The sequence below is a fragment of the Artemia franciscana genome, unplaced genomic scaffold, assembly GCF_032884065.1.
Source record: "Artemia franciscana unplaced genomic scaffold, ASM3288406v1 Scaffold_1343, whole genome shotgun sequence".
Taxonomy (NCBI): domain Eukaryota; kingdom Metazoa; phylum Arthropoda; class Branchiopoda; order Anostraca; family Artemiidae; genus Artemia; species Artemia franciscana.
In genome coordinates this window covers 158,652-180,075 of record NW_027062798.1, presented here as the reverse complement: position 1 = coordinate 180,075, position 21,424 = coordinate 158,652, and the positions used below count along the sequence as shown (strand labels likewise).

General features: G+C 37.2%; 1 protein-coding gene across 6 annotated transcripts; it reads right to left on the bottom strand.

Annotated features, from left to right (window-relative positions):
* Positions 1 to 235: 235 nt before the first annotated feature.
* LOC136042475 (uncharacterized) lies at positions 236 to 21,175 on the bottom strand. Of its 6 annotated transcripts, none has more exons than XR_010621320.1 (4): positions 20,958 to 21,169; positions 12,052 to 12,223; positions 4,157 to 4,282; positions 236 to 1,041 (listed from the first exon to the last, which is right to left on the bottom strand). XR_010621320.1 is itself a non-coding variant. In XM_065727434.1 (4 exons), the coding sequence occupies exon 4, from the start codon at positions 4,257 to 4,259 to the stop codon at positions 3,342 to 3,344; it is 918 nt and encodes a 305-aa protein (XP_065583506.1). In that variant the 5' UTR covers positions 4,260 to 4,282; positions 9,178 to 9,323; positions 12,052 to 12,223; positions 20,958 to 21,169; the 3' UTR covers positions 1,467 to 3,341. The 6 variants fall into 6 exon arrangements, 3 of the variants coding, with proteins under 3 accessions (XP_065583506.1, XP_065583505.1, XP_065583504.1); XR_010621322.1 differs by lacking the exon at positions 236 to 1,041 and adding an exon at positions 1,055 to 1,459; XM_065727434.1 differs by lacking the exon at positions 236 to 1,041 and adding an exon at positions 9,178 to 9,323 and having other exon boundaries at positions 1,467 to 4,282.
* Positions 21,176 to 21,424: the final 249 nt, after the last annotated feature.

Here is a 21,424-nt window from a genome sequence, read left to right as displayed (position 1 = left end):
TATCCTTTTTGAATTGCTTACTCTCTTTTAGTTCAACTGCTCAAACAGTTGGATGAGCTGAATGAGCTCTTCTGATTCATACAGAAAGGAAATAGGGGTATATCCTACCTCTTTTTTTAAATCAGTTCAGGGGACTAAGTATTCCTCCCCAAGTTAGGAAACACTTTCTCAAAATGGGTTTTAATAACGTCGTAGCTGTGTAATTCTTATAGTTCCTTAGAAAGCTGTGTTCAAGGAGTTATAGTTTCTCCTAACAACTACAAAGTAAATGCCCTCTTCGAAGTCGACCACCGAAAAACACTGAGGGACTCCAAAGGTACTAGTCTTCTAGTGATCTTAGTAAAAAGAAAATACAAAGTTAACAATTTTATAAATAAGGCTTGGAACTTCTGTAATACAATATTTTGATATTCTGAATTTGATGGCTTAATTTTTATCCTGATCATAACCCATTTGTAAGTTTCAATAGTCATCTAAAAACCTCGATCAAAGACTAGCAGTAAATCAGATATTTAATTGTATCTGACGTGGCAAATTTAGAAAAAAAGAAATTTTTAGGGTTATTTCTCTCTTTTTTACAATTAGCCAAACTTTCCTTAGGTTCATAAACCATTTCATATTTTTGAGATATAAATTATTATGTGAATCCTGTTTTTCAGAGTTTTGGGTATTATTAGAACGAGTCACTTTTTACTGTAAGTTCCTTACCACGGATTCTTGACCAAAACTTCCAAAAAATGAAAGATATTTACTTTGATTTTAGGCTTGACAATTTCTATGTTTAAAGATAATAAAAATGTCAATTATAAACAAAATACCCACCATATTTTGTTCAAAAGGTGCCCATTTCTTGAAAATAGTAAGAGACAAGCCAGCGTGTAGCATGCCAGGAGTTGCAAAAACTACCATTGAACTAGGATTGTCAATATATGACTTGTCAAAAGGCTTGATGTGTTTGAATTCAAACATATTTCGTGGAACGAAAGTTTTCTTTATCTTTTGATTTGTCCAAGAAATAAACATTTTATAATAGCTGTTCGCCTGAAACCAGAAGAGAAAATTACTTCAAAATTTATGCAAGATACAAAAAAACGAAATAAATACAACAAACTCATTACACCAACATGCTCACTAAATCTAGCACCCTATGCACTGAAAGATGGCCATTACAAGTCATTTGAGGATGGTGGTTAATTTCTTCTTTTTATATACCGCGTAATACTTACTTGTACTTATTTCACTTAATGACTCAACGATGGATAACCCCTCTTAGTCCCCGCGTCTATCGTATTTCATAAATCCACCCACCGACTCCATGTCAGAATTAATGATGGATAGCAAGGCTTTTTCCTTCCACTTTCGGCTCTCTTCCTATAGAACGGCAACGGGAGATATTTCAGGCACAGCTTCGATATCACATCGTCAGGACGTCAAAACGCGACCAAACCACAGGAGGTGACTATAATAATTTATTCCAGAAAAAGCCCGTGGGCCATAGGAAAATTACATAATAAACAAACAACAAATTAACTACATTAAATTAAAACTATTTAAAGAAAACGCTCCCGATGCACCGCTGCAATCCTGACAAACCTTGCTATCCTTTAAATACTCAGGAAATTTGTATCTTTCATTCTATCTACCATCCATATCTCATTCAATTTTTCTTTACCATACACCTCACGCCTCCAATCATTCAATTCGACACATTCACACACAAAATGTATTAAACTTTCATCCTGAGATCCGCACATAGGACAACCAATAGATTCTACCTTCTCCCCTTTTCTCCCTTGATACTTTCTTTTCTCCCCAATCAAAAATCCATTTCCCCTCCAATCCAAATAAGCCTTCAAATCCTCTCTACTTAACCCAACCTTCCAAAATACCTCCTCCCCCCAACTCCCCTTTATCTGTCTATACAATTTTAACGACCCTGAATGATCCAGACTTGCCCACCATATCTGTATTTCTTGGTTCTTCAACCTCTCTTGTACCTCCCTTATTACTATTTCCTCCATACCCATAATCCCCTTTCCTTCATTCCACCATTCCCCTAATCCACACTTATCTAAGATATCCTTAATCTCCGCCGGCCACCCTGTTTTACTCTTCTGTCTCAACGCCTTTAAGTATGCTGCCTTTGCTACCGTAAATCTCTGCATACCCAGTATCCTAACCCAATATCTCACCTAAAAACTTTACCCCAAGATAAACAAATTCATTATTCACTGGTATAGTTTCACCTTTAAAGAAAAAATTCACATCTTCACTTTCCATGGCTTTACGACCAAATACCATCACCACTGACTTCGATGTGTTCAGGATTAACTTCTTCTCTTCCAAATAAACCTCCGTAATCTCTTATAATTGTTGCAGTTTCTCCTTTGTTTCAGCCAGTAATACGATGTCGTCAGCAAATAGTAGTAAGCACAGTTTAAGCAAATCTATCGATAACATTGGTGCATTATTCTTAACGAAAAATTCATTGGCATCATTTAAATAAAGGCTAAACAATTTTGGTGACAGCACACATCCCTGCTTTAGTCCCAATAAAGATTGCACCGGAGTTGAGCACTATCCCGCCACTTTCACTACTAACTTCACGTACTTATACATTTCGCACAGCAACAATACGAAATAGTGAGGCAGTCCTAAAGATAACAGGTTTAACATTAACAGGTTCCTATCGACATTATCATATGCTCCTTTCAGGTCTAAAAAAGCTGCATATAACCTCCCCCCTTTTCCTTTCCTATACTTCTCTACCATAATTCTCAAAGTAAAAATATGATCTACTGCACTATGATTTTTTCTAAGCCCTACCTGAAAAGGGGATAGCAGTTCCTTTACCTCCAACCACTTCCCTAATCTTGAGTCTATAACCTTGCAAAAAATCTTACTCATCACATTTCCTAAACTAATTATTCTATAATTACTATGATCCTGTCTGTTACCTTTTTTGAAAATTGGTATTCCTACTGACACATTCCACTGATCAGGCCATTTCCTTTTTTCAGTCACAAAACTGAAAACTGCTGCTAAAACTGGTACTAGAACTGTTTTCCCCATTTTCCAAATCTTTGCTGGTATTCCATCCACCCCCGGCGCCGAAGATCCCTTCATTCCTTTTAGGCTTGCACAAACTTCCTCTACCTTAATCGGTCCTAATAGACTATAATCCTCTTGTCTTAAGGGGAAACCATTCTGCTCTCGTAGCTCCTCTGCTAAACTCCCTATACCGTCTCCATATTGCTCCCTTTTGCTAGTGTCCTGCTCCAGGTATGTTTTCCACGACTCAGCTGGAGGTATGAGTTTGTCGTTGGCCTTGAATTCCCGCCTTACTTCACTCCAAAACTCCAAAACCTAACCTGTTTTGGGTCTTTTGACAAGTATTCCTCGCTGATCTTTATAGCCCTAATCTCTTCTACTTGTTTTTTTCTCATTTTTATTAACCTCTTGTAGATTTTTCTCTCTGTTCGGTACTTCGATAAGTGTTTATTCATTTCCTGGTCATTTAGTGCTCCTTTCACTTTCCTGAGAAGTTGAATAAGGTTTACTTTCAGCCTCCGACAATCCTCATCAAAGAATTCGTTTGTATTTCTCACCATCTCCTTGTTATTTGATATTCCACTGCATTTCTGATATACTTCCTCTGATATTTCTTGCACGGCTTCTTCTAACTTCCCTTCTCCCAGTATATATATGCATTCCTCCGCCCTTTTCTGCATCTGTTCACTTTCCAACAATTTTTTCAAACGGTTTTCCTCCATAGAATCTACCCTAATCTGCTGCTTCATTACCTTCCTACCCTTATCTTCCATCTTCCCCTCATTCCTCCAACTATATCTCTCACCCTCTATCTCATACATCCATTTCTTCGCCTGTCCTGCCTTCATGACTACCTCTATTGGCTGGTGGTCTGATCCTACCACATACATAACATAAAAATCCAAACAATTTTCCCATAACCTCCTATCAACCATAATATAATCAATCACGCTAGGCTTCCCCGAACCAAAGCACGTAAAATCTCCCCTTTCATGATCTTTACCCACCCTTCCATTCAAAATTATCAACCGACCCTCACTACAAAAATTTATCAACTTATGGCCCCACCTATTTTTCCTCCTAGTTTCATCTTTGCTTGTCCTACCTTTCGGGCATCCATTTCTTCCATACCATTCAACCATACTCTCCATTCCTGATAAACAAGGGTTGCCAAGATCCACCTGTATGTCTTCAACCTCCGTACTCATACCCGTGTAGGCGTTGAAATCACCTAGTAATACAAAAAAATGGTCACTAAACAGCTCAACATAATTAACATACTCCTCAATTAATATGTCCCATGTATTATTCATTCATATAAGAACTATTTTCAGGGGGTATATATACACAGCCTATAACATACCTCTTATCCCACATGGACATTTGTAACCACACTATATTTTCTGACGCACTTAATAGCCTATGGATGCTATCAAATATATCATCCCGGATCAATATCGCTATCCCCCCATAATGTCGACCATTACTCGATTTATTTCTCACTCTTTCAAAAACATTGTACCCTTCAACACTTAATGGGTTTTTCCCATCACTCCATGTCTCTACTAGTCCAACTATATCTTTCTTGTCATTATCAATACACGCTTCCTTCAACAGATTACTTAGTTTTGTCGCTGAAAACCCTTGTATATTCCAATGCACAATGCGTACTACCCTTTCACTAGAATTTTCACTATGGCCCCCCGTTTCCTATTCATCACCAGCAGTTACTATAGTCCCTTGACTTGGCTGTTCTCTTGACATGCTTTCACCATCACTTGCCCTCACCTCAAGACCACTGCCCTCAATTGGTGCTTCCTGGTTGAGCACTCCCACTAATCGTGACTTTCTGATAGGCTGATTTTGATCATCACTTGGACTTATTATCCTAGCATGGTCGCGTTTGGCCCGTGGTTCAGGCCTCCCGGGCATCTTCAAAGCAACCGTATTTTTCGGTGTAATAAATGTCGTTGTGGTTCGAATATCCGTGTTTGGATCGTCCAATTCATTTTCATTGGCTGAAAAATATCCTTGCAAGCTACCTGTAGATTCTGACCTGCTACGCGTTGAAGTCTCATGGTCAAGGGACTGACGGCTCTGACCTTGAAGCTTTCCCAAAGCTATCGGGACCATATCTCTAACACTCGGACCTCTTACTTCAATTATTTTCTCATCCTCAAAATCATACGTCAAGATCTTGTCCTGTAAAATTAGCCTCACCCCCCTTAATTTAGCAGGCATATTTTTTGACCTAGCCTCCGCTAGCAGTGGTTTTAGCTTATCTCGAGCCATACGCTCTCTCTCCGTGTAATCAGGGGATATATTCAACTTATGACGGCTAAATAGCCCAGAGGATCTCAACACCAAATCTCTTAGAGGCTTGCTAATAAATTTAATGACAACCGGGGGCACGCCATTATTTTTAGAACGAAGGCGGAAAATATCCTTTATGTCTCGCCTCTCTAGATCCAAATTCGGGACAATTTCATTTAAGCATGACAAAATATCTGACGCTAGACTGGGTCCTCGATGTTTTGGGTCAAAATTGTATATAATCAAATTCATGTTCTTCAATTCTTTTTCAAGAAAATCTATCTTGGACTGGGTTTACCGCAAATCTTTATTAACAGTCGAGCAGCTTAATGCCAGTCCCGCTATCTCCGATTTAATTGCTCTGTTGGTTTCCTCTACCTTGCAAGAAAATTCCGAAAAAATCGTCATTAGGCCTTCAATTCCCTCAGCCAAAACCTCTATTTTATTTACTGAGGCTCTTAGACTTTGCATCTCCTTTTTCAGTTGTTTTATACCTTCATCGCTCATCTTAGTGTATTAAATATTATGCCAAAATCTTACCTTCGATATGCCTTTCTTATTTACCCTCGTATCGGCCTTCGAGCTTTTCTCAAAAATTTTGTCTATAGTGGCCGACAAAAACCAGATAAATCCAACTATATCCAAAGGCAATCGTTGCGCAATGAACTAACTATCCAAAAAGTTGAAAACTGGCCAAACAATAAAACTAGTTTAGATCTATATAGGTCAAAGACTGGATCAATACTGTATATTTGAAGACGTTTGATACAGGAGGCCAATTTTGACTTTTACTTCGGATGTTATACTTGCTGAATTTCACAGATCAGCTGACCTTTGGGGTATGCCAGAGACTTACGATAAAGGCATCCAGATCCCAGACTTTTGGTGTTTTTAAGTGGTAGGTCTTGCAGCCGTATAGTAGTATCAACACCACTATTGAGTCAAATATCCGCAGTTATGTTTTCAGTGTATCTTGGTGCTACCGAGCTTTCGAGCTTCCTTGAAAAAAAATCTGTGGGGTCCAAGTTGTCAAAGGTTTTTGGAATAAGAATAAAAATAGCTGCAGCGGAGGATTCCTCAGTCTGTAAATACTCTAAGATAGTACCTAACATAAACACAAGATAATGTGTGGTGCTGCGTTCTGTTTTGAAACCAAACTGATTTGGATCAATATTTAACTTTTATATATTGGTAAGGAAAACAGCAAAGAAAACTTCCAAACGACTTAAAAGATTTTTTTTGTTTTAGAAATGGGCAAAAAGTCACCCAAGATCATTCGAGGAGTTTATTTTAGTGTGGGCGAAAATCAATAACATATTTATGTGTTTGAGGAAAGCACCAAAATTAGCTCAGATGTACTTTCGAGCACGCTCTTTAATATGGCTCGATTAAACACAAGGAAAATGTTTCCTCAGAAAGCCGCTAGGCGACTGGAAATCCATAATGGCGGACGAAAATACGATTTTGTCAAAATGAGAAGACATGGCCGTTCAAATAGGCTAGTGTGGGGAAGTTGAAGGCACATGTTCCGAATATGAGCTTAAAAATAACCTAAGTTGTACTATAGCGCCGTTAGGTGCCTCAAATTCAAAATAGCAGTTGAAAATATGAGTTTGTCAAAACAAAAGGATATGACCGCTCAAATACGCCAGTGTGGGGTAATCGTAGCAGAAGTGTTGCTAGGTGCTTCAGATTCAAGATGGCGGTCTGAAAAATACTAGTTTTTTAAAACAAGAAGCAATGACTTCATATGGACGGATTAGGAGGAATCGATGGTTCAGATTCTGAAAACGCACGTGTATGCACCTACGTTAATTGTCCCGTTGATCCACTTGGGGTCTAAAATTAATTGACCCGTTGATCTGAATGCGGGTCTAAAATCGAAGATGTCAGAGGAAAATGTCAGTTTTCCAAATCGCGCAAAGTTCATGATCCCAAAATAACAGACTAGAGTGGAGTAATTAAAGCAGCAGTTTTAAATATCGTTCTGTCATTCCGACATACGGCTGATTGCAGTATAATTTGTACAGTAAAAATTGCCTAGGTATGTGACAAGATGTGTCCAATTTATGGCCCTTGTTTATGTTTGCTAAACCAAAATCAGTTAAATACTTGTTAACTCTTCATCTCTTTATTTATTGTAAATGAATCAGTAGAAGCTAAGCGGATGGATTAAAGCATTTGAGAATTATAATTTTATCAGGAACACAAAGAGATCAATCGAGTCTTCTGTTAAAAAGAACAATCAAATATTCAACGATTACCGGACTTTGATTTGCACCAGCACAGAGGGCTACAGTAAAGATCAAATTTCCTGATGCACCCCCTTCTTTCACACCCTGTTTTTGCAACGACAACGCACTCTCGCGACAGACTTTTGATGCTGGCGGAAGAGAACCTAACCAATTGGGAAGTCACTATCCATCGGTGCCTCTGACCCAGCCAAAGTCGGAAAACTAGGAAGGGTGGGTATTGATTTCAGGCTGGGACTCCACACATGACCTGACTGTAGTGCAGCTCAAAAGATATGTTATAAAAGCGAAGCGCTAGCTGGAGGAAGTATCTGCATGTTCTTGGTCTTTTGTCGTGGAAATGTTTCTTTCCTAAATTCAATCAGGTCGTCGTAGTCTTGTTTTACGTCGTATGTCTTCATGACAAAGTGTTCAAGGTCATGTACTTGCAGTTCTGTTACTTGGGAAGGCTGGTTTGTCACTTGAAGGAAAGTCTCCGTCAGTCCTGGCATATTTTGCCATGTCGCAAAGAACTGCCTCTTTGAGTGGTGGATAAAAGAAAAAACAGTATTATATCCTGTAGACGCAAGGAAGGGCGAAAGTACCTGTGATTTCGTCGGCCAGAGCGATCGAACTATTTCGTGAATGGGAACGTACTTTAGGTTGGTACCGACACAAAGCATAGTAAATAGTTCGGAGACTCCAATGTGATCAAAGCAGGAGGTCGCAATCACAATCACGTCTGTGTCCAGTATGAGAATCGACACATGTCCTTGTAAGACTTCGTCACAAGCGTGAAGCAAAAGGCGGGTGTCAGCCTCTTCGTGCGAACATAACTGGATGAGCTGGTTAGCTATGTACATGTTTCCAGTAGTGCCATATGCTCGTTTTAACTTTGGAGACCTTTTCATGACAGCATGGGACAGCAGGTTAAACATGTCTCGCAAAACTCACTAGAAGTAACACACGGTAACAGTAGATGGCGCTGTCTATTAAACTAATACCCAGGAACTACTTACCGATAGAAGCAACAACAATATGTTTCGTTAATCCCAGAGTAATATCTTGCATACATCATTTTCAATCACTTATTCCCTTTTCTAATTGGCTTACAAGAAATAGAAAAACACTTACCCTCCAAGAAGCACGGCAAAAGCTACGTTATTTATAGTAGCATGAAACTACCCCGCTAGATGACAGGTTGAATGAAAGCAGTCAACATGAAGGCAAACTGAAGCCGTTTGCAATGTGTCATGTTCGAACTAACGAGCGTTTTTTTTATTATCTTGTAAATATCAGGTTTTTCATGTAAACTAAATGTTTTTTTTTTTTTGTTAGTTTAGCATCGAAACGCTTCTTTTCTTATCGTTATTCATAATAATAGACGGAATTCCACATATTATTACTTTAGTCCACTTTTACTTTCATATACTAGTGCCATCGATTACCCAATACTAGCCTATTTGAGCGGTCATGCCTTCTCATTTTAACAAACTCGTGTTTTACGTCCACCATTTTGAATTTTAGGCACCTAGCGACACTACGGTACAACTTAGGCCATTCTTAAGCTCATATTCAATACCTTAACCATCAATTATCCATACTAGCCAATTTGAACGGCCATGTCTTCTCATTTTCACAAACTCGTATTTTCGTCCGCCATCTTGGATTTCAAGCCACGTAGCGGCGTTCTGAGGAAAACTTTCGCTTGCATAATCGAGCCCTATCCTAGAAAATGCTCGAAAGTACATTTCAGCCAATTCTGGTGCTTTCATCCAACATGGAAGTTTCTGGTGTTTTTTTTTATGCTTTTCGCCCGCGCTATTTTAGAAATCAGAGAAATACAAGAAGGTTTAAAAATACGCGGAACTTAGTAAATATGGGACTTCTTTGGTCAATTTCACTGGGATCACAAGGATATAGCTAGATTTCCTATATTAAAAGCTTGGAAGGATAAGAATATAATTCTGTGAGCTAAAATTAAATATTGAAAGCCATATTGTCAGGGGCGTAGCTACATTATTTTATTGGGGGGGGGAGGGCAAAAGGAGATGCTACCGAAGTAGGTGCTATTCAAGCGGATAGTGAAGAAAAGTAACTAATTAACAAACACGCTACTTGGTTAACTTAAAAACATTATGCAATACATTATATAACAGTAAACACACAACAATCATAAATATAAGTACTGCTGCTCGGCTTTTACTTAAATTGTCAACAATGAGCTACTGCAGATGACAGTATTATACCATAAACAGGGTTTCGGGTGGGTGAAGGTGAATGTCGTATAAACTCGGTTTTTTCAGCCAGATTCACCACTAATGCTGCAGTACATATCCCCCACCCACTTCTCCCAACCCCCACACCTAGCACAGGATGCTCAACCTCATAATTGAACCAAGCTCTAATCTAACAGGCTCGTGTACCCCGAAAACCAAGTTGTCTCCGAATTGGCTGTCATAAGCAAATTTTTGAACGAAATTGGAACTTACTGGGAGGGAATAAAGAGTGAAACTTTGAATTGTTTTTGGTGGAGAAGGAGCGTCCGTGGCTGTGTTGGCTTCAGGCAGCTTAGCCCTGCAGTGAATTGTTGGTAGTTGCAGTATCACTAAGATTTACAAGTTTCTCCTGAACGTGGTCAATGTCTACTACTGAAATAGTGTCCGCTGTGTCGTTATGAGGAAGCAAGGAACGTGGAGGATTGCTTCGACATATGAATGACCATTTTTTGCAGAGTCAGAGTAAATAGAGTAAAGTTTTGCAGAGTAGGTAGAATGAATAAATTCAGTAGCCGAGTAAGCATTTAGAAGCAGAGATTTACCAACTTCTTCACCCAAAAATGTTTAAAATATACTGTGGAATTTAGGCTCCAAGTCAATACGTCTGCCGATTTCTGGTCGTAATTTTTAAAGGCTTTAAGTTTGTTGTGCAGCGCGTGAACTAGGATAAAGGACTAAGCAATTATTATTACTTATAGCCAGAGGGGGAGGGCTTTCGGGAATACATAAGGTTGCTGCAATCCATGAGCATAAACTACTACTACTACAAACAACTCACCGTAGGACTAAGCCAGCTCCGGCCAACACAGCTACACATGCTACTTCCTCTACCATGTCATTTTGCTTAATTGAAAGCAGGTTTGCTTGTTTTGCCTTTAAACTCTGCGGTCTGGTTCTCAGCCAGTATCGGTACGTTAAAAGCATCAAAATTGGAGTCAAGATGTTGCAATGATACTTGAAACCCTTGGATATTATTTATGGGTCAACACTACAGAAATTACGTCCAACCTCTTGCAAAATTTCTACGTCTTACAAATTTTTACTTAAATGCTTCATTTGGGATTAAATGAAAAACGAGTTTCTCCGACTTAAAGTAAGGAGGAACATTAAAACTCAAGACGAAAAGAAATTATGCCGTATATGAGTGGCGCTGCTCCTTTCTCAACCTCACCCTATACGTATAGTCTTGAATTTCTTCAAAAATACCTCCTTCATTCCTTCTTTAAAAGTCCTTCCTAGTAATTGTGACAAAAACTCAAACTTTACCGTAAAGAGCGAGGGTTAAGGAAGGCGCAGCCCCCTCATAGGTTGAGGATGGGGCCACCCCATCATGTACGAAATTATTTTGTATTTTTTAGTTTTAATGTGGCTCCTTTTTTCAAATGAAACGTTTTTTTTTATTTCATTTCTGACCCTTTTTCAAATCATGCCAGGATATCCCCTTTATCCCCCCGTGAAAGTTTCCCCTTTAAAATTTCATCAGAAAATTCCTCCCCGTAAATTCCCCCGTGGAAGATCCCTACCATAAAATTGCCCCCCATAAAATATTCGTATATTTCCCAATAATAAATACTACAGGTTTAAGAAAAAGAATTAATTACGCGTAAAAAGGTTTCATGTCTATAATTAAGAATTAGTAAAAAAATAAAAAAAGAAGGTTAGTTAAGAATTAATTTTGCGAAAAATGCCTGTATTGGCTTACGGGTAACCATCCCTCAACCACTTTGCAACACTACTATAGCGGTAACAAATGAATTTTTATTGGGTATTGTGTCTTTTACTTCTTTTTTTGGCAAATTCGACTAAAACCTATTTCAGAGCAAAACTGATGTAAAAGGCACATCTTAATGTTGAAATAGCTTCTTCATTTACAATTGCCTATAGCTTATATCTATCATGAGTGTTGTTGCAGGCTATAGAAATCCAAGAAATTATTCCAAAAAATCAAGGCAGCTCAACGTAAAACTATGTCATGTATCGGTCGCAGCCCCTGTTGAAAGCAAGAACAAAAGACCAGGAGCACCGGGTGTAATTTTGATGAGCGAAAAACGGAATATTTTTGTTTTTTAACATTTACAATATTCTAAAAGGTAATAATACTAAAAGCTAATTCCTTTTTAGATATATAAAAGGTAAACATAAAAACAATAAAAGCACAAATTAAACTAAAAATCTACCTTTTCTGTTAGTCCTGCAGCAAAATAAATTGGTACTTTGAGATCCATCCTTTCCCATTAAGTCTCTAGTAAAATGCACAATTCCTGAGCTCTGCCAAGGGCAAAAACAGGGATTAGAACCTTTCCACCATTATTGACACACTCGTGAACTTTCTTCAAAAAATCTCGCTCTCTGAAAGCAATTAGTTTTTTTTTAATCAAAAAAGTTACAATTCTCATATCAGCTTCAAATGACGATTCTTCCTCACTTGAATTTTTTTTATATATAGCTTTTTTTTCGGTTTTATAGGCTAGAGTTGGTTTTTTACTAGGTTAGGGTGGATGATACCATGATAAAAGTGACCTTCAATAATCAAGTTTTTTTAACAGCAAAAGATTTATCTTATTCTCATGAACTGCAGGTGTGTTCATGTCTGTTTGGTAGCGAGAAAACGGCACTAAACCGGAAGGTAAAACTTTCCCAGGCTTAAATTTGCTTAAATTATATATATGATTCCCTGGAAACAGTGTTAGCGAAAAGATGAAAAATTTTGAAAGCTCTGAGAATTCAGGGTAGTACGGAAGGTATATATATATACTTTTTGTATTAACACTTTGGTATGAAAAGACATTAAATTGCACAAAAAACAAAACTGTTAATTACTAAAATATGTGTCTATATTTTAGCAAGGGATTACAACAATTCAAAAACCTTAAAAGAGAAAAAACAAAAAGTTTGAAGCTTAGTAGAAAAACATCATTACCAAATTTGTTTTGTTATACGTAAGCAATGTCTTTTCGAAATGAAAAAAAGTTTTTTTTTTTTAGTTCAGTTTAAAATCGCTGAAGTTATTATATAAACTGTAAAAATATTTACGGTGCCTGAGAAATATAAAATCAAGTCGCTAAGTGATTAAGCTTACTGGTTTGAACTCAACCAGTTATATCATGTCAGTAGGAAGGCCCAATAAACGAAAACTTGCAATTATTACAAATGATTATTCTCTATTTTGACAAGGGATTTAAATATTATGAAAAGACAGCAAATTGTCTGCGAACTTGCTTTAATTATTAAATATTTTTGCTAAGACAGCAAACTGTCTTCGGTTAGAAGACAAGCAGCAATGAGAATCCAGATAAAGAGGCCTGCCACATGCCGAGTACCGGGGCCCGGCGGCAAAGCTGCTGGGGTCCCGGTATTACATAAATATGTAAATAACCTTGAATTAAGTTTAATTTACTAGATCCAGATTTTAATGAAAATCCAAAAATGGGAACAAAGAAAGTAAACAAAACTGAAAAGCAAAACCGAATCTACAAGAAAAAAGAAATAAAAGTATGAAATATCCCTTGCTTTCTGTCGAAAAAAGTAAGTATTTTACCCTTAACCTGAAAAAAATAAAACTTCAATAGAACTGGTCACTTTTTCCCAAATTGAATTTTTTAATACGAATGAAAGGTTTTGAAATAGCAAAAATAAGCTGCTACTTTAGCCCTGAATATTTTCTGTAAGTAGTTTAAAAAAAAAATTGTAGCTAAAGGTAACCTTACCCCTTTTCAGCATTCTTTGGCAAAGATTAGAACAATTCGGCGCAGGAAAAGAAGCACTTGCATTCGCAAGACGTTCGACCGATAACACTTTTTAGAGAAAAGTCTCCGTGATTATGCTGTCTATATAAAGACTAGGTGGAAAGCTAATGAATAATATTTTTTAGAATTATTAAAAAGCAAAAAAACCTCCGGTGTCTTACAGAATAACGATAAGACCATCAATAAGTTTTCATTTACTTTTTTAACACGATTCATTTTGAGGTACATGTTTTGTGAAAAGGGCTAAAATTTATTTAAAAAAAAAAAAAAAAAATATCTGTAAAAAAAAGATAATTTCTTTAGATACCCGAAGCATCTGTATTTTGCAATGGCAGATTTAAGGTTTTCGTTCGGAGGTTTTTTTTTTTTTTGGGGGGGGGGTTTACAAAAAAACCTTACAAAACATATCAGAAATTGGTTAATTTGAAATTGTTTTACTGTTTTACAGGCTTGAAAAAAATGGGGGGGGGGTGTTCAAACCCGGTAATTAATCCCTGGATATGGCCTAGGTGTGTTGCTAGACAAATGACCAATGAAGTTTATCGTGGAAAATCCTTAGCTATTGTGCTATTTACATGGAGGGAAGGTGAGAAACTATTAAACCACATTTTTTAGATGTTCTGAAAAGTAAGACATAGGCCCGCAAGTCATTTCAATGGACAATTGAAAGTGCCAAGGACACCAAGACAAAAACATTTTACCCCTTGAGCCCATCTTCGGTCTATTCGTACCAGTGCTGTCACTTACTTGAAGTACTTTTACTTGAAGTACTACTTAAGTAAAATTTTCCATTACTTGTACTTGTACTTAAGTAAAAACTCTAGGGTGTACTTATTACTTGATATTTAAGTAAGATTACGAAATACTTATTACTTAAGATACTTTTAATGTACTTGTTTTTCAAATACTTTTCAAATACTTTTGTGTGCGTGTGCTTTGGCAATGTACAAAAAAACATTGCGTAATAGAGACATATATTATCAAAAACCGTAACAAGTTGCTGAGAACACATGGTGGTGAATAAACCGAATTCCCGACAGCATGTTTAAAGAAGAAGCAGGACCTTTCATGTCATAAGCGTCTTTAATCTCAAACTAACTGAAAAGTCAGCATGGCCAAACAGCTTCCATTTATACTCCAAGGGAGGTACTTTACTGTGAAGGGGGAAATTGACCAAGAGGGGTCTGTGAATGCATCCTGCAAGTTTTGCCCCAACAAAACTGTAAAGGGACACATACATGCAACGACCAACTTCCACAAGCATTTGAAGGTAAATAACTCCTATTTGCTGCCTATTTGTATTTATGTCATGTGTTTTTTTTTCTTTAGTGTCATAGTTAGCCTTATTCCATCAATTAATGGGCCACTCCATCACTCCAGAGACTGATGGCCCATTGGCAAATGTCAACTTTCGTTCCAAGTGCTCTAAAGTGTGTATTACTGCATATAGCAAGATTCTCATTTTGTTTCTTTGTCATTATTAGAGAAGCGCATCCGTTTTTTTGCTTTCTAAAATCCCCCTCCAACGAAACTAAAAATACGTAAAGTAGGCTTGCGGTAAATTTATGGCAGTTCATATAGGGTAAGAAGACCAGTACTGGGACACTTAAATCACTCTGCCTATTTTGGACAGAATCTTTGGTTGGATTGCAGCATGTCCAATACTGGGACAAAAGACAACAGGTTTTTTGGAAGCAACCCAGAAAAATGTATACATTGGGTGTCCAAGATTAATTCTTTTGTCCCAGTAATGGACATGTTGTAATCCAATCAAAGCTTCTGTCCCAGAATAGGCAGAGTGATCAAAGTGTCCCAGTACCAGTTGTCTTACCCTAACTGACTTACGATGATTAAGATGATTAAGGCAGAGTGATCAAAGTGTCCCAGTACCAGTTGTCTTACCCTAACTGACTTACAATTGATTAAGATGGAAACATCAAAATTTTGCCGAGCAACTAAGCGATTTATGCAGCAATTTTTGAACACAACAGCAATGGAAGACGCAATTAGTGCTAAAAATAATTTGATTAAGAAGCTGATTGTTGCTGTTCGGTTCAGAATATTCACAAACAAAGGGTAGTACCACTCTATGCCTTTTTTATGCTCTTTACGAATATAATAATTGCTTCTACCATACATTCAAACTGAAGCACTTTTTGAGCTCTTAAAAATGACAAATTTTCAAAAAATATATGACAGTTCATGTAAATGACTTACCAATAAAATGAACATACCACTCGATGCCTTTTTTTATGGCACTTGGTATTAACCAAGTGACATATAGCAATTGCAGAGTTGGTCAGTCTATCTGTCAGTCTGTCTGTCGGTCCTGGTTTTGCTACTTTAGGCACTTCCAGGTAAGCTAGGACAATGAAATTTGGCAGGCGTATCAGGGACCGGACCAGATTAAATTAGAAATAGTCTTTTTCCGGTATTGACCATCTGGGGGGGGGAGTAGGGGGCCTGTTAATTCAGAAAAAATAGAAAAATAGAAGTATTTTTAACTTACGAACGGTTGATCAAATCTTAATGAAAGTTGATGTTTGGAAGGATATCGTGTCTCGGAGCTGTTATTTTAAATCCCGACCGGATCTGGTGACATTGGGGTTGGGGGGTTGGGAGGGGGAATCTAAAATCTTGGAAAACACTTAGAGTGAAGGGATTGGGATGAAAATTGGTGGGAAAAATAAGCACAAGTCCTAGATACATGATTGACATAACCAGAATGGATCCGCTCTTTTTGGGGTAGTTGGGGGGGGGGTTATATAAGTTATATAAAGTTATATAAGGTTATATAAAGTTATATAAAGTTATATAAGTTATATATATATATAAGTTATATGAAGTTATATAAGGCGCTTGTACGTCCACGCCTGGAGGTTGGAATGTCATTGGCAGCCCCTTTCTTCAAAAAAGATAGGAAGTTGCTTGAGGATGTCCAGCGTCGTGCCACTAAGATGGTTACCAACATGAATAAATTTCCATACGAAGAAAGACTACGTCGTTTGAAGCTGCCAACGCTGACATACCGACGGAAAAGGGGTGACATTATTTTAACCAAAAAAATCCTCTCTAAAAATACCCTTCCCGGTCTCTTTGCACAGCCCTTGCATTCTGGTACTAGAGGACATTCTTTGAAGCTCTCCATGCAGCGTTCCACGAGTAGACATAGAAGCCACTTCTTCAGCCAAAGAATCATCAATATGTGGAACCAGCTCTCTGAAGAAACAGTTTCTGCTACTTCAATTGACATGTTCGAGTCCCACCTTGATAGGGAATGGCTCTGCCAGGAGTTCCTTTACAATTGGGAAGCTGCCGAGTCCTCCACAAGAGTCTAATCTAACAGCCACAATCTACACCAAACGAATTCTTTTTTTTCTCATGGAGCATCACAAGGATGGATAATCCTTATATCGCTCCAAGCGGCGATTTAAGGTAATTATTAAGGTAATCACTTGCTGTGCAATGTTGACCATTGGTCAGCATACAATTTTTTTATTTTTTAAGTAGGCCTAACTTCTCGCTACATTAGAAAATAGGGTCAAAACTAGTAGGCTATGCAATTATGCAAAATAATGTGAAACTCAAACCCTCATGTATTGCTATCAAAATAGGAATTGAGAAGAATTGTATACATCAATGCATAACAAAAAATCTAAGCTATGCATCAATATGGTTGTTAGGTACTCGTGTGTGTTATTCAGAACACACTCAATAAGTAAAGTTAGGTTCTTTTGCGAAACAAACTATGATGCAATTACATTTAAATTAATATTTATATATAGAGGTGGTTAGGCTAGGTATTTGATATAATGCACGTATAATGCAAAGAATTGGGACAAAACTTAAGATTTAGTATAAAAGGCAAGGTATTAGCAAGGGGACAAACCCCCTCATATACATAATAAAAAAATATAAGAGTATAAAAGTTTGTTATGTAAGTTAATTCTTAAATTATGTATATTTTTTACTAATAAAAACGTTTGTTAAAAATTAAAAGTTCTAGTTGCCTTTTTAAGTAGCCAAAAAATTGGAGGGCAACTAGGCCTCCTTCCCCACCCCTTATTTCTCAAAATTGTCTGATCAAAACTAAGAGAAAGCCGTTTAGCCAAAAAAAAAATTAATATGCAAATTTCATTTTAATAATTTATGTGCGGAGAGCCAAAATCAAAAATGCATTAATTCAAAAATGTTCAGAAATTAAATAAAAAAAACTAGTTTTTTAAACTGAAAGTAAGGAGCAATATTAAAACTTAAAACAAACAGAAATTACTCTGTATATGAAATGGGTTGTCCCCTCTGCAATTCCTTGCTCTTTATGCTAAAGTTTGATTCTTTGCCACAATTCTACTTTTTAAAACAATTAAAAACTTTAGCGTAAAGAGTGAGGGATTGCAGAGGGGACAACCCATTTCATATACGGAGTAATTTCTGTTCATAATAAGTTTTAATATTGCTCCTTACTTTCAGTTTAAAAAACTAGTTTTTTTTTATTTAATCTTTGTTTAGGGATTAAGCATAGGGAATCATGTTTGAGGAGTTAGCTTGGTAAGAGTTGATTTATGGGTGTTTCTGAATTCATAAAGTGTTTGAAAGTTTGTTTGCTTGTTTAAGTTGTTTGCAAGTTTGTTTGCTTTTTTAAGTTGTTTGGAATTAGGTGCTTGTATAAAGTTGCATGTGTTTGCTATGGCCTGCAGGCTTTTTTGCAAATAAATCTTATCTATGACATTTTGCCTTTTTTTTTTTTTTATCAAATCAATATAATACAGAATTTGTAGAACAGACAGAGAAGTTGAACAAATAGGCAGAACAATAAATGTGTTTTTATTCCCTTTACTGCCTGTGTCAATAGAAAAGCCAGGGATTTACTGTTTTCATTCCCTGGAAATTAGTCTTATACCTGGTTCCAAAAGTGAGATTGAATTTGTCAAAGCTTGGAGGTTTATTCCTCCTGTCTGTTTAAAGAAAACAGATGCATAATTGAAGTTTTGTTCATTTCTATCTTACATTTCATGGGCATCCATGGTATTTCTTCCTTTATTAATCTGTCTTGTTTCTTTTCTGTAGGATTTTTTTTGTCTCATTTTTAGTAAGATACAAATTTTTATTTACAAATTACTTATGCTAGAAGCACATTTTCAAGACTTTGACCTAACTTAGGATCCCTTGTTCTAAAGGCATGATTGAATTTCTTGAAGCTAGAAATTACTTTTGTGGCAAATTCAATGGTAAATATTTAGTTCACCCTTTTTGCAACTTAATAGTGGTAAAATAGGTAAGATTGTAAATTTTTAGTGACTGCAATATATTTCACCCATTGCTAATTGCAGTAGAAAGGAAAGTCACTGGTAAGGACCCCCAAAGAATTATTTCAGATTATTTTAAAAAGGCTTTACTACCCATAAAGCTGGCATAAGGTTTACTTATGCCAGTATTTCTGATGAGGTCGCAGCTTTGTTGGAGATATTCCACTAGTTGTCGCCGGTATGGTCCTCTTGGAGGGAAATATACCGCGGCATATATCAGTGACGACACTTGACGAGGTAAGCCTTTTGGTCGTGCCCACAGCCCTGAATCTTCGATGTCATGGGTCTTTGGCACTGCGACATCCAGGATCGTGTGAGGTATGGTTTCTTTGCAGTAGAAACCGACACCGCCACCGTGCGTCATATGCTCACCTGATGCGCTGCAGCGTGGGGAAATGTAACAGGAGTACCCGTCGACAATGGCCAAAGCAGAAGACAAAATCCATGTTTCTGTCAGGCACATGACGTCAATGTCGCGTTTCCTTAAGAAAACTTCCATATCTTCTGTCTTATTGTTGAGAGATCGAAAATTCGACAGAGCTATTGTTGGAAAGCGGTAAGTTTGGGTTGGCTTCATATTAAAAACTGTTTTCTTTTTCCCTCTTTCCAGGTTGCAGGAAGAAGAATCACGAGTCTCTAGCCTTAGACCTTGAGTATTTATAGAGGTGGAGGTGGTGATGATGCATTTTGGATTTGTTTTGATTTGCTGTGGCCAAGGAAGTCCCTTTGCGGGTAGAGGGTTATGTGAGAGAGTCGATTTGGTTTGGGATTTACCTGTTTTCCTCCCTTTTTGCAGGTCGTCGTGGCGATTGTCAGATGGGTTCCGCAGGTTGCAGAACGCTGGGCTGGAGCTTTGTTGGTCTTGCTCCCCATTTGACAGATTAGATGGTGGAGGTATATTTCTGTAGAATTAGCACCAAGAAGGCAACAGCTCAGATAACGGTGGGTTGCGGATTCCTGGCCCTGTCCTAGTTATTGTTTGTAGAGTTGATGGTGGGAGTTTCAGGCGGTGGTAGTCAAGTAACATATTATTCACTGTTTTGTCTATGGTTCTTTGTTGCTATTGTTGTGTAAACTTTATAAATATTAAGTAAGAATTTCGTGTGATAGTGAAAATTATCTGAATAATGTTTCAAAAGATATTAAATGTTTAACAGAAGCGTAAATTACTATGGGCCAGGGGGGGGGGCAACTGACTCCTCCAGCCCTAGTTTGCTCTCTCCAACCACCTGAAATTTATTTTCTACTAATAATCTTGTAATAACTAAGGCCTGTATAATTCATGCATCCAGAGAAACAGGTTAGTTTTCTTTAGTATATCCTTGCCATTATGGTGTTATTCCAAAGCTTAGAAAAATGTCAAGTGTCACCCAATACGAGATGACACTGATATCCTAAAGACTTAACCGCGTTAGCTACTTGTCCCACCACACTTACTCCGTAATTTACTGGTAAAACTAACTGAAGTTTAGAATCAATAAGCATGCAACGTAATGCTTCAAAAGATATTACATGTGATGTGAAAAATTGGCCCCAACTTTGCCCCCCCCCCCTCTCCCCCAACATTTTGAAAAATTACAACTCTGATGATTGAGATCTAATGAAAAACCTGGATCTCAGTTATCAGCGTTCTCATATTCAATTATTTTATTCTTCATGTTCTAGAAATAGAAAAACGGGTTATTATATACATTGTCCCGAACTGCTTTATCTTTTGTCTACGAATCAATCGGTTTTAATGTTCTGCAGCCAAAGTTTAGTGGCATTGCGTAGTTTTAAAGAGCCTATTTTGCATTGTAATTTCTAGGTTGTTAAGGGCACCATTTTGTCGGTATTTTTTCAACTGCTGAAAAGAAGGTCATAGCTGACCCCATGCCAAATTGTCTATTCCTCTTGGGGTTTATTTCAATTTCTTGTTCCACAGTCAAAACTAAAAACAAAATGAATTAAAAAAAGAAAAAAGTTTTCACATTAAATGCAACTATAATATTTCGTCATTTTTGTAATAAAAGTAAAATTAAACCAAGCTACCTTTAGATACTAGATATTTTGGGGTCGTGAGAAACCAGTAAGCTCCATACCTCGAAATCCATATCCACCCCGTTGATGTTACCATCCTCAACAGGTCTCATAACCCCAGCATGCAAAAGCATAGTGTAGAAATTAATAATAGGCTGTCGAATTTCCAGTTGCACAAGGGAACGTCTTTGATAATTTACTTCGTCCAATTCACAAGCATTTGACCTAAAATGATGATTAGTATGAAAAAAATCTAACAGTTTACGCATATTGTCAAATAATTACCCTGTCAAAAGAGGGAACGAATTTTTTTCAAAGTTTTTTGTTTCGGAAAAAACTAAATTAGATGATAGAATTTAAACTTGTAAATTTGAACCTGCTATGCATTGAGTCGAAAATCAATAATTTGTAATTTCAGATCCTGATTTGAAGAGCAGCCAACTTTAAACTACTTTACTTTAAATCCCCAAACTTTAAAA